At 42.1% G+C, this 12,860-nt stretch overlaps 2 protein-coding genes across 9 annotated transcripts in view; one reads left to right on the top strand and one right to left on the bottom strand.

Moving 5' to 3' along the window:
* VEPH1 (ventricular zone expressed PH domain containing 1) overlaps positions 1 to 12,860 on the top strand; it is a 207,957-nt gene that overhangs the window by 54,516 nt on the left and 140,581 nt on the right. The window lies entirely within an intron of this gene.
* On the bottom strand, positions 6,542 to 12,635 carry PTX3 (pentraxin 3). The gene is made up of 3 exons (XM_023623202.2): positions 12,353 to 12,635; positions 11,538 to 11,897; positions 6,542 to 7,772 (listed from the first exon to the last, which is right to left on the bottom strand). The coding sequence occupies exons 1-3, from the start codon at positions 12,480 to 12,482 to the stop codon at positions 7,159 to 7,161; spliced, it is 1,104 nt and encodes a 367-aa protein (XP_023478970.1). The 5' UTR covers positions 12,483 to 12,635; the 3' UTR covers positions 6,542 to 7,158.

The following is a 12,860-nucleotide window of genomic DNA, read 5'->3' as shown; positions in this document are numbered from 1 at the left end:
ATCTTAATTATGAACATAGAGGCACAAATCACAAATAAAAATTTTAGCAAAATGACTCTAGAAATGCTTAAAGAAAACAATAGTTAACATTTTCTGAGTGCTAACTCTGTACCAGGTACTAGTTTTTCAACTCATATAACTCTCCCAACATCTTATGAGGGAGAAACTATTGTTATCCTCATTTTATAAAATTCATAATAACTAAGTTGAATTTATCCCAGGAATGCAAGGATGGCTTAATATTCAAAATGTAATTCCTCACAGTAAAAGACTAAAGCAGAAAAAAGTCATGTGATCACTAAAAGCATCTCATGAAATTCAGTACTCATTCATGAAAAAAAATTTTTTTGAAAACTAGGAATTTTGAGGAGCTTCCTTAAACTTATTAGGAGGAGATATATATATATATATAAAGAGCATTTATATGTAATGGTGAAACATTAGAAGCATAAAGTCTGGAGTGAGGCAAGAATGCCACTATGTCTACTTCTATTTACTGTGGCACTATATAATTCTGATTATAAGAATCAGAAGGGAAGTGACAAAACAATCATTATTTCTAAAAAATATGATTACCTATAGTAGAAAATCCAAATACTCTCTAGTCAATTCTTGAACATAATAGGAGAAATTTTAGTAAAGTTCCTGGAAGTGAGATCAATTTACAGAAAACGGTTGTTTTCCTATACACCAGCAATGATAAATTGAAATGTAATATTGAAAATATTAAAGTAGCAAAATACAAGATATCTAGAGAAAAAGATGTGTGCGAATTTTGAGAATAAAACAATTTTTTTGAAAGTAATTAAATAAAAGATAAGCAAATGGAGCAATAAATCATGTTCATGGATGTAGCAAAGATGTCAGTTTTCTCTAAATTAATCTATAAATTCAATGAAATTTTAATAAAATGCCAACAAAGATGTCCAAGAAAGAAGACAAGCTGACTTTAAAATCACAAGTAAGATAAGGTGGAACACAGAGCCAAAATAATTTTGCAGAAAGAGAAGATGCGAGTTGTTGGAGAGAAGGGGGAGGTAATAATTTCCATACCAGACATCAAGTTGTTGTAAAATCATAGCAATTAAAAAGGAGTGGCACTGGGACAAGAACAGCCAAACAGCCTGTGGAATAGAATAGAGAGGCAAGAAATAAGTCCTTGCATACATGTAATTGCGTATATGGTGGAGAATCTTTGCAATGGATAAGAATGGATCATTCAATAAGTGGTTCTGGGACAACTGTCTTTATCAGAACATGCATAGATTAACTTCATGTGGAATAAAGACCTAACTATAAAAAGCAAAACTTTAAATATCTTCTTTTGTAAAATGCAAAGTCTGTTCATGATTTTAAAAAGTGTCTCAGGGGCCAGCCCCGTGGCCAAGTGGTTAAGTTCGCAAGCTCTACTTCAGCAGCCCAGGGTTCGGATCCTGGGAGTGGACATGGCACCGCTCATTAGACCATGTTGAGGCGGTGTTCCACATGCCACAACTAGCAGGATCCATAACTAGAATATACAACTATGTACTGGGAGGGATTTGGGGAGAAAAAAAGCAGGAAAAAAAAAAAAAGAAGATTGGCAACAGTTGTCAGCTTGGGCGCCAATCTTTAAAAAAAAAGAATGAAGTGTCTCAGCAAAGCAGCAATAGAAGTCAACATCCTTAATCTAATAAAAGATATCTACCAAAAAACCTACAACTAAAATCATACTTAATGGGGGAAATGTTGAATGCTTCCCCTTGAGTTAAAAAATAAGACAAGAATGTCACTTGGATAATGAATTTGTTTTCTGTTTAAATCATATCAGAGGTAATTTAATATTTTGTACCAGAACCTTTTCAGAGCAAGAGGGCTGTTTTTCAGTGGTCCTGAGTAGTTCTCCGATTTGTTCTCTGCCGTGTGAAGATGCTCTGTAGAATGTGTCCAGTGATGCGATATAAAAGCATCCCTAATGCTTAGTGCAGTGTGAGTTAGCACATCTTTCGGCTGAGAAGTTTACAGTATTATTGAAAATCCTTAAAAGGAGGGTATCTGCGCCTGGGAGGGGTTGCTTGAGGGCTTGTGGGGAGCCCCTCTCCAGATTTGGGTTTGGAACTCTGTGCTACAATTCACAGCACCGCTGTCAGAGCTAAAGCAGCGATGTGCCTTCCTCTGCATTTCTGAATCAGTGCTCAGGATAAGGAAATACGTTTCTCCGTCGATATGCCTTTACATAGTCCTCTGGCACAGGTAACAGGATGACCTCAAAAGATTTGAAAGTTAAGTCGAAAGTCTTTGGAAAGAAAATGTGGTATTGTCTCAGCAAGAGTCCAAATTCCTTTTCGATTTACTGGCAAAGCCTAGAAAAGACTGTCTACTTAATTATGATAAATTCACCTCATTTCTTTCTTGATGTGAGAAAAAATTTAAACCACTGATTGGTGAGCTGTCTCAGAAAAAATGGAGATAGAAAATTGACCCCCATTTGTTATGGCAGCAGTAATATGTACCACATAAGGTGGATGCGAGGCTTAAATAGATAAAGCAGCTACACTTCACACAAGGCGGGGCCCGTAGTTCATCGTGGTTTCTACAATTCTTCTTAATATCATCATCGTCATCATCGTCGTTGTGGCCATCATCATCATTGTCATCATCACTAATTGAGTATCACATGCCATGTGCCAGGCCCATATGAAAATACTGAGGGCAGAACCATACCTATTTGTGGAGTTTCATAATCCCTGGGAGATACTTGGTCGTTAAAAATTCATGATACAACTATTCTTTTTTTAAAATTGTTTTTGTATCTTTTTTTTCTGTTTCTTTTTTTAAAGATTGGCCCCTGAGCTAACATCTGTTGCCAATCTTCTTTTTCTTCTTCTTCTTCTTCTCCCCAAAGCCCTCCCAGTACATAGTTGTATATTCCAGCTGTAGGTCCCTCCGGTTGTGGCGTGTGGGATGCCGCCTCACATGGCTTGAGGAGCCGTGCCATGTCTGCGCCCAGGATCTGAACCTGTGAAACCCCGAGCCACTGAAGCAGAGTGTGTGAACTTAACCACTTGGCCACAGGCCTGCCCCATGGTACAAGTATTCTTAAAGGAAAAGATTGTAAGTCCGCCATACTACAGGCTGTTGAGAAAGAATTTGTTAATCAAGTATTCTAGGAAACGGGCTCCTAAGAAATCTTATTAAGAATATTCAACCTGAATATTAACACACACAAGGAAGTGTTAAATGTAGTGTTGTGAAAAGTCAACCCAAATGTGGATCAAGAAGTAGAGACACATCTTGAAACAGGAAAGCACCTCTTCTGAATTGCTCCCCAAGTCTTGGGTCAAATGCCTGCCCGGGTTTGCACCTGCTTGACTCCACCAGCAGGTGTTGCTGTGAAGTAGAATAAGGCCTGTCCGGATATGAACACACAGAGCTGGGTTCTGGGAATGGCTTACCCACAATGTAAGGGAATCTTCATGGTTGTTTATTTGTTTGTATTTTTGTTTACTTATTTTTCTGTTTAACCCACTGGGAACAACTTGGAAAAACATTTTTAATATTAACTATTTTATTTCAAATATTACTGTACAGTTTAGAAAGCTCTTTTTATACACTATCTGTTTTTATGTCATCCTCATAATAACCCGTCAGCAAGGAAAGCAAATCCTATTAGAGCTAATTTCTTTGCTAATTTGAAATTCATAGTTGGCAGGCCCAAAGTCTTATAGTTAGTAGGTGATGGTGCGAGGACTTGAATGCTGGATTTCTGACCCCAAGCCCAGGAAGCTTTCCTCTACACTCCAGATTTATAAAACATTCAGATTTGCATGCAAGGGTCAGCAATCTAAATTTTCAAGTTCACCGAATCCAGGAATATATAAGTGAATGTGTACAATTACTTTGACCAAGATTTTTAACTTTACGAGTATTATTTCTTAAGTGGCTAAAAGATAGTTCTGGGAACATTTGGCCTTAGTAAGCTTCTTAGCAAGCTTTCAATATAAAATTTAACAAGAGAGGTAATAAAAATCAATTATAATTTCTTTGTTTTCAGATCCAATTCTTTGTTGAAGCGAAGTTAATTAAGTAATTGTAAATACCAAGCTCTAAAATTCTACAGTATGAACTTAGTAGTCAAATGTTCTTGATATTTTTTAAAGTAATTAATACTTAATTACAAGCCAATCTATATTGTAATAGACAAGGAAAACATCAACTCTGTTTCGTTCATAATCTATCACTGCAGAAACATTGCTCTCCTGACACATAAGTATGTACTAGTGTGACAAGTTGATAAACTGTCACAATTTGCCTGGAACTGAAGGGCTTTCCGGGACACAGGACTTTGAGTGTTAAGGCCGAGATGGCCCTATGAGAACCAGGACAGCTGGTCCTTCCAGCACACATGTACCACTGTATATATACATGTATACGAAGTGTTATGCATTAGTTCCACACATATTTTTCCTCCTAATAACTTGAGTAACGTTGCACACTAATTGTCCTATGCCACAACATTGCAATGCCCTCACTGGCTATTCTTGTGAATGAAACTCTTTGCCAATGTGCTAAAGTAAGCCAACTTGCTGATATTTCTTTTTAGATATTTTATTTCTGTTTTACACATTTCTTACTTCCTCCTTTTGCTGGCACTATGTATTCTAAAGCTCACTAAATGCTACTAGTTAGTAAAAAGAAAAGTCAGATAGCTAACTTCCTGAGAATTTGTAAAAAGTATTTTCTAAGTATAGACAATGAGTGTTTGAGGGAATAAAGTACATGGTTTCTTTAATTAAAAAAAAATTCTCTACTGGATTGGCATTAGATTAGGTGGACAACCAATAGTGGATTAAAGAAGAGAGCAGTATATTTTTCTCTCACGTAAAAGAAGGCCAGGGCAGGGAGCCCAGGGCTGGCAAGACAGCTTCGCAACATCGGAGACACAGGCTTTTTCAATATTGTTTGAGTTCATCTCATGGTCTAAGATGGCTGCTGAAATTCCCATCATTACTATATTCCAATCAGTTGGAAGGAGGATGGGAAAGGCAATCATCTCCAATATTTCAGCGTCAGCCAGGACTTAGTCACATGGCCACACGTAGCTGCAACTGATGCTGGAAAGAATAGTGCTCTGGAGTGGCCATATATGCCATTAAAACTAGAATTCTGTTCCTTAGGAAAAGAGGGAGAATAGATATCAAGGAACAGTTAGAAGTCTCTGGAACACTTCTCCAGACTTACTTCTGTAGCAGATGAAATTTCTAGTTTTGCAATCCATGAATTACTTTATTTCCTTCTGTTTCTTCTCTGCCCTCAACATGCAATTCCCGTAAAAAAAAAATTTTCAAAGTTCCCTTACATTTAACGCCGTCAATGTATGAGTTCACATATATTTTGGCCTGCCTTATCTTGGGTCTCTTGAACAGATCTAATTCATGCTGAAATGTGGAAAGGAATTGAAAGCATGCTTAATCTCCCCTTAAGGTTTGTCCAGTATTTCTTCTTCCAGCTAAGCATTCAGGCTGTGCCCACAATGGCTAAACAGGGCCTTGCACACAACCACTGTGCCTGCAACTTTGAATTATGTCATCTCCAAGGGGCTGAGACTGGCCCAGCAGCTCAGAACTGTGAACGATTTTCTTAGAGACTCATCAGTCAGGTTTTGTGGGTCTCACGAGTGGGATGAAGCTGTAGTGATATCACGAGCATCCTCAAAGGCTCCTAGATACATGGAATTATATTGCTGAAAGGCACTAAAAATCCAACCCCCTCCCTTTCCTGAGAAGACCCAAGGGAGTTAAGTAACTTGTCTAAGGACACACAGCTAGTTAGTTACAAAATGTGGTTTGGTAATTACTCCTGGCCCTGTTCTCCAAACCTCACGAGGAGATGACCTGTGGTTGTTCAGGCCCCATCTTTAGGCGGACACACCACCTCTACGGTTGTACGATATCTCCACTGATGTTCACAAGTGGCTCTGTGCTGTTCCCTCAGGCCTGCACGGCCCGTACAGGGGAGAACACTGGTGTGGCGGAGAGTTACCTCCCGTCTGCAGGGTGAACGAGGTTGGCCGTCCTCTCCTTCCTGCAGAAGGAAGAGAATGGGGTGTGCTTTCAGGGCAGGAGGCCTTGTTTCTTTTCCAGATTCTTAGATCGCCCAAATAACAGTCCTAAGCCACCTCTTGCAGGTGCCACGTGTATCTGGGAACCTTTGCAAATTCATTTGTTTTCCATGTTCCACAGCACAGACAGTTGTGGATGCTCGTAGAATCATCACATTGGAAGAGATCTAGAAATCATTATTTACTCAATTCCTTGATTTCTCAGTTGAGAAAACTAAAATCCAGGGAGATGAGTTGACTTAGCCAAGATCATATTTCTTGCTTATGATTTACAGGATGCTAAAGCTTAAACAACTCCATAGTTTGTCTCTAACAATGTTGACTATTACTATTTACATAATAGATTAGTATCTGAAAACTAATTGCCTGCTTTAGATGAAAAAAGAAAACTGTGGATTTGCTCCAAAACATCTTTTAAATTTAAATTTAGACGACACGGGCTAGTTTTAGAAAATATTTTATTTACAGTAGAGCTTTACAAAAATAGTCTTAATAAAATTAATACAAAACCATTTTACAATATAACTTATATAACTATCTTCTCAAAAAAGTGACATTCGATTATAACATATAAACTACATTTGTATTTGTTAAGTCAGATTGTAGTATAAATATGTTTTATCCTCATTTTTTTGTAATAAGGTACATACCAGTAACAATGAACAATGGACGACAAATGTTATTTTATTATTCTTCCAATGTAAAATTTATCTCTGGCCAAAACAAAAATAACCAGAGAAAAGTAAAACAATTGTCCTTCTGTTCAACAATAGAGTCCTTTTTAATTATTTGAGAGTTTATCTGACAAAGACACAGCATTCATCTGAAAGCACCATGGCATAAGGTCTAGTAACAATATCCCCAAAAGGCTTCTCCAGCGTCTTCCCCTCAACTGTGTATTCAATGTTTTTCCAAGACAAATAAAAATGGATCTTAACTCTCTCCTTCATTAGTCTCAAGCATTCTTAATACACACTGAGGTTTCTTAAACCTTCCCAACTGGCATATGTTGAAAATGTGAGTTTCCTTCTTTGGCTTCAAGCAGAGTTTTACAACACTTATGAAACATACTGAGCTCCTCCGTGTGGCTGAATCTCTGTGACTCCCCACCCAACAACATTTCCCCGGATGTGACAAGACTCTGCTCCTCCGGTCTCCCTTATCTCTTCATTGCTGAGAACATGATCCCAGATATTGAAGCCTGTGAGTCTTCCAGAAAAGGCTAATGTTTCATCAAAGCCACCACCCACACAGCAGCCGTTCTTTTCTTGGCCGATCTGCAGGATTCCTCCCTCGGGGACAACATGACCTGTGGCCATCTCGACAGTGGAAGCCACCAGTTCACCGTCTACCCACAAGGACGTGCGCCCTTTCTCTGAATTCCAGGTGCTGCACAGATGGGTCCACCTCCCCAGGGAAACCACAGTATCAGCGACCAGCTTGCTCTCCTCTCCACCCACCACAAACACTATGGACTGGGAGCTGAGGTACAGCTGGATCTCATATGGATTCCTCTTTGTGCCATAGGAAAACAGGATGGTTTTGTTTAATACGTCTGTGGCTTTGACCCAAATGCAGGCACTAAAAGACTCAAGCCTCAGTGGTCTCGCCGGATGCACGCTTCCAAAAATCTTCTTGGAACGCATTGGGAACAAAACCGCTGTTTCACAACCTAGAGTAGCAAGAAAGTAAGAAGAATATGAGAGAAAATATAAATTCATTCAGAAATGATTCTGGCATTTAGGCATTTTAATGACTACAATTGAAAATTATAGGCAGCATCACATTATGACTTGAGGGCCCCCAAGTATGCTCTCTGCAGAGCATAAGCAAAGCACACAGGAACAAGGAAGCCAGCGGTCTTCCCCAGCGAGCAGCTAAATGGAGAAGAAGGCAGGCAGAGGAGCCAGGCTGTCCAAACCCACAACAGAATGACAACCGCGTTTTAATAACTACTGCCCCCTCCAGATAGCTTATTTTCTTTGTTACAGCTTTTTAAAAATGTTGAATGATGCATTAACTTTAAACAATGACACTGTAATTTCCAAGAACTTAGAGCCAAACTTGTTTCCATCTCCTTGACTTCACCAAACTCCTAGAACAAAAAATCTGTGAATGCAATGGACCTAGCTCACCCCATTTAGCCATTGCCAACATGCAGTTTTAAACAAAACTCGAGGACAGGCATGTTGTTGCTGAACACATTTTAACATAGCACATGTTCTCAGATGTTTGTAAACTCTGCAGTTTATAGAACACCACTTGTGAAGGACAACAGTGTGTAATAATGATGACTAACTCCCATCAAGTACTAACTATGTGCCAGATACTGTTCTAGTCACTTCAGATGTCATTTTAATCCTCCTACCAACCCTAAGAGATAGTCTTCATAGTCCCATTTTGCGGATGAGAAAACTGAGGCATAAAGCCCTAAGTCGCTTGGCTATGCTTATATAGCTGGCAAGGGGTGAAACTGGGCGTTGAGATTGGGCACACTGGCTGCAGAGGCCACATCCTTAGCCAGCACACTGCCTTGCTTCTTAATGGTAGAAGAAACCTCGGGTTTGGCTAGAAGAGCTGAAATTCAGTTTGTTTTGCTACTAGTAAGCTGTGCAGCTTTTCATGAGTCCCATAATCTCTCTGAGCTTTACAGCTATCTGTAAAAGCCTCTTCCCTTCTCCTTCTAATGCTCTGCAACTCTGTAAGCAACAGGTCTGCAGCTCTCAAGAAGAGTTGCATAGACCAAGCATATGCTTAAACACTCTTACTTTGTCCATATGTTTATAAATACTATTTAAGCAGTAATAAAAAACCTTTAAGGAAGAGTGAATGCTTCCAAGGGGCCTGGTGGAGAACATATTTCTGCTGAAGAGCAGTTAGAAGGAGACTTTCAAACTTGGGGGTTGGGAGCTCAGTAAACTCCCACCTCGGTGCATCTCCAGGTCACGTGTCCAGTCAAGGAGCTGGAGATGCTGAAGTGAAGGCCTTCCAGGTGTCTCTGGGAAACGATGTGATAAAACCTTTAACAAGTGAGCTCTGCTTTATGCTAACCTCATGTATGTATGAAAGATCAGATAAAGAATTTTTTTAAAAAATCTAAGTTAGGGCTAAGTATTCACTTTATAACAACCTAAAAAAGATTTGCCGTAAGATAGCTTTGAAAAGCAAACTCCCGGAGCATTTAAAGACTAACTGCTGAATAGACAGAACTTGCAGGAACCAACACCCATGCAGAGTGCAGTGAAGTAACGTAAACACCAGCAAGGGGCTGAGGGCAGTCTCTGTCCTGAGAAACTGAGATGTGGACCTTATCCTTTAGAAATAGACAAAGAAATATTGAGATTCAGAAAATCCTCTAAAAGAAGTTACAATACCAAAGCTCAAAATTGGCCCCATCACGCTTTGTTATTAACTTTTTCACTGAATAATTTGAAGTTTTGAAGATTCTTTAAAATTAATTTTTAAAGAGGCATTGATTCTTTTTCTCAAATGAAATTGGTAGGTTCATTTAAATCAACAAACTGGGTTAATTAAATCAAACGAAGGTCATGGAACAAAAGATCAGCATATGCATGGGCATTGAGAAATTCTCGGTAACGTCCAGTAAAGTCGTGTTCAAGAAGGTGCCTACTGCAATCTACTATAGTGACGCCCTGTTTCAGTAAGCCCAGCAGTCAGCACTGCATTCCAACCATCCCTCGCTGGCCGCGCTGGCCTCTTGGAGACTCAGCTTCCTCTGGAGGCTGCACTGGCTCTCTGAGTTCATAGAGAAGAACTACATGCTCGTGGGGTTTTTGTGGCTTCTTTTGGGGACCAGTGATTCTCTTGATATTTCTTTAAAATATGAGAACTTTCTCATGAAATAACCTTTAACTAATAGGTTTTTCTGATTATATTATCAAAGACCAAACAAAATTCCAACCAGGTTCTTAGGAGACCGACAACAGAATGATTAGGAATCCCTCAGGAGCCAAGCTGGCAGGAAACAAGGGAGGGGAAAGCAAAGCATGTGGGGAAAGTACTACTCGAGGTAACAAGAAATTAACATTTTAGAATTCAGAAATGCACCCTTCTTCTGCTCTAACTAGTATGCAGAAGTGACGATGAAAATTAGCATAATGCTACAGTAGTTTTGTTATATGTATAATGATTATACATGGTTTGCAAAAGACAAGAAATTCCATCCATTAAAATAGCCACAGAATTATAATTTGCCTCTTTGTCACTTACACTGTGGATCTATTGTATATTTGGTTTATGCTTTTCCCCCTGTGAAGCCCTACTTAATATTTAAGAAACTATGCTCTGCACTGATAAACAGTCCTCAAATCTTTAGAAAAAACTGACATTCCAGTCTGACTCCTGTAATTCTAAGTGAAACACGCTCTCATACCTGCTATGATTCTCCCTCCCACCCCGTGCAGTAAGAGCTGTTGTACTGGAAACATAAGGAAGCATGGCATTGCTTGCACTTGTTTTCTGTTTATGAGATTTTCAGGAAAAGTATAAGCTATATTTTCCTACCTAGGACACTGATTTTCTAATATAAACCATAAATGACCGTTGCATCACCATTTCTTAGAAAGTTTGCCCTATAATGGAGTGTCACTTGGCTCTAAATCTTCTCTTTGTTTTTTAATATCTTTAAAATGTATTATTTCCGGCCCACACGTGTTTGGAGATTCAAATAGCATCATATGAACTTTGACAAGATGCAGCTAGTTGGAAGGGCCTCTCTCCTGTTTGGCCCTGATCCTCCCATCCCCGGGGTGGCCCAGATACCAACTGGCTCCTACACCTGACTGTTCCCCTTTGGATCCCGCAGCCACCGGTTAATCCCAAGCCGCACATCCTCCGCCCTCCTCTCTCACGCTAATTCAACAGACCTCTGGGGGCTGGGGGATCCCTCAGGAATTCCACCAACCCTCGGGGAGATCAGATCCATCCCAGGTCTCTTGCTCAGAAACAGCAGGGAGGAGGGGCCGGCCCGGGGACTGGAAAACGTCCCTAAAAGTTAGTCTGGGCCTGAAATAGCCCGGGGAACCAGAGCTCCCCCCAAAAGAGAGACAGGCTAAAATTAGAAGAAGTGGAAATCCCTAACGGAGGGAAGCAGGACAGTGAGAGAGGTCACGGTTATGATCGGTCAAGGGAGCTCCTGCAATGCCTGGTAGGATCGGGTGTCAGTCAGGGGCCCTTGACGTCTATTTCAAGACTATGATGGTGACGTCCACGGCTATCTTCTGGGATGTCTCGGGGCTGGAGGAGACCTTTTAAAGCCAGTTTTCCTGCCTAGCATGGTGCGTCTGAGCTCTGTGACCGTGCATGGAGAAGCGGAGGTCCGCGCGCCCGTTTCCCCCGGGAAGGCCTCCCCCAGGGGACTGCCGGCCGCGGCGTCCCGCAGAGCGCGCTCTAGAACAAAGCCGCGGGGGCTCCTCACCTGCGGGCAGCCAGCGCGGGGCCGCCCCGGCCTGCAGGGCGCGCAGGTCGGCGCGCGTCTGCCGCAGCTCCTCGAGCGCCGCGCCCTCCAGGCGCGCCAGCCGCCGGCCCGCGTCCCGGCTCTCCTGCTGCAGCTCGGCCAGCGCGCGGGCCAGCCCGGCCTCCGCGGGGGCCGCGGGCGCGCACGGCCCCGCCAGGCGGCCGGCCAGCCGGCCCAGCTCCTCCCGCAGCCTCTGCAGCTCGCCGCGCAGCACGTCGTCAGTGGCCTGCAGCAGCATGCCCTCCCGCATCTGCGAGTTCTCCAGCATGGTGAAGAGCTTGTCCCACTCGGAGTCCTCCCGGCGGCAGTCGCACGGCGTGGCTAGAGCGCGGGACACACACACGTTACCGACCCGCCCAGGCCTTCCTTGGGTGCTCTTTGTAAAAAGCTGACCTCCCTCGGCGGCCCCAGGTTACAGCCCATCCCCAGCAACCCCCTTCCCTTTAAGGACACCTCCGAAAAACAGTGTGTAAATATCTTGAGAATGACAGAAACCACTCATGCAGGTATATATTAAGTTGAACTCTATGAAATTGCCATTCATGTAGCTCAGAGCAGGCAAATATCGGCGATTTCATACGGTTCAACCCACTGTGTATCTGTGATAGAAATAACTTTTTGAAACCTCCCCCTTTCCTAAAGGGCTTCTCTCTTTTGCAAAATAAACTATAATTTTTAGCTTATTTCATTGGCTATAAAGTATATGCATAATATTTAGACCCAAAGAGGTGGATATGTAATTGGGGTTAGCAGAGAAACAGTTAAAATGAACTTACGGTCCTCGGTGGGATGGAGTCCATTGTCTATTTCGTTGTCCAAGTTCACATACATGAGCTCATAATCGTCCGAGTTCTCGGCCGACACTACAGACCAGAGAACACAAAACAGAATCGCAGGGAGATGCATTGCCGGAGAGAGACGAAGCTCTTGCCACAACCGGCGGTAGGAACGAGGCCAGAGGCTCTCCAGGGAGCGGAGAAGGAGCGCGGACTCTGAGAGGCAGGAGGCGAGAGCCCTTAATAAATGCTGGGAGAGTCTGAATGGGGATGAATGAGTAATGCCGGTGGCACTGCGGCAACGGGAGTTCCCTGAATTTGGGGGAGGGGGCTGGCGGGGACAGGGAGGGAGATGCGCACGTTGCACAATAGTGAAAAGCAAAGGTTTACACAGCAGATTAATTGGAGGAGGGTCAGAGGGGAAAGAGGGGGGAAACCAGGGCTGGGAGTGTCCCCTGAGGACCGGCTGTTGTAACTTGAATTCGTAGCCCTCAGGGATGAAAGGGCG

The sequence above is a fragment of the Equus caballus genome, chromosome 19 (genome assembly GCF_041296265.1).
Source record: "Equus caballus isolate H_3958 breed thoroughbred chromosome 19, TB-T2T, whole genome shotgun sequence".
Classification (NCBI taxonomy): Eukaryota; Metazoa; Chordata; class Mammalia; order Perissodactyla; family Equidae; genus Equus; species Equus caballus.
This window is presented reverse-complemented; position numbering and strand designations above follow the sequence as displayed.

Excerpts from the sequence above, each read along its gene's own strand:
- PTX3 (XM_023623202.2), bottom strand. The coding sequence starts at position 12,482 with ATGCATCTCCCTGCGATTCTGTTTTGTGTTCTCTGGTCTGTAGTGTCG. Across the intron at positions 11,898-12,352 it reads ACTCCATCCCACCGAGGACC|CCACGCCGTGCGACTGCCGC; the intron begins GTAAGTTCATTT and ends CCCGCGCTCTAG. Across the intron at positions 7,773-11,537 it reads CCCGCGCTGGCTGCCCGCAG|GTTGTGAAACAGCGGTTTTG; the intron begins GTGAGGAGCCCC and ends TTGCTACTCTAG.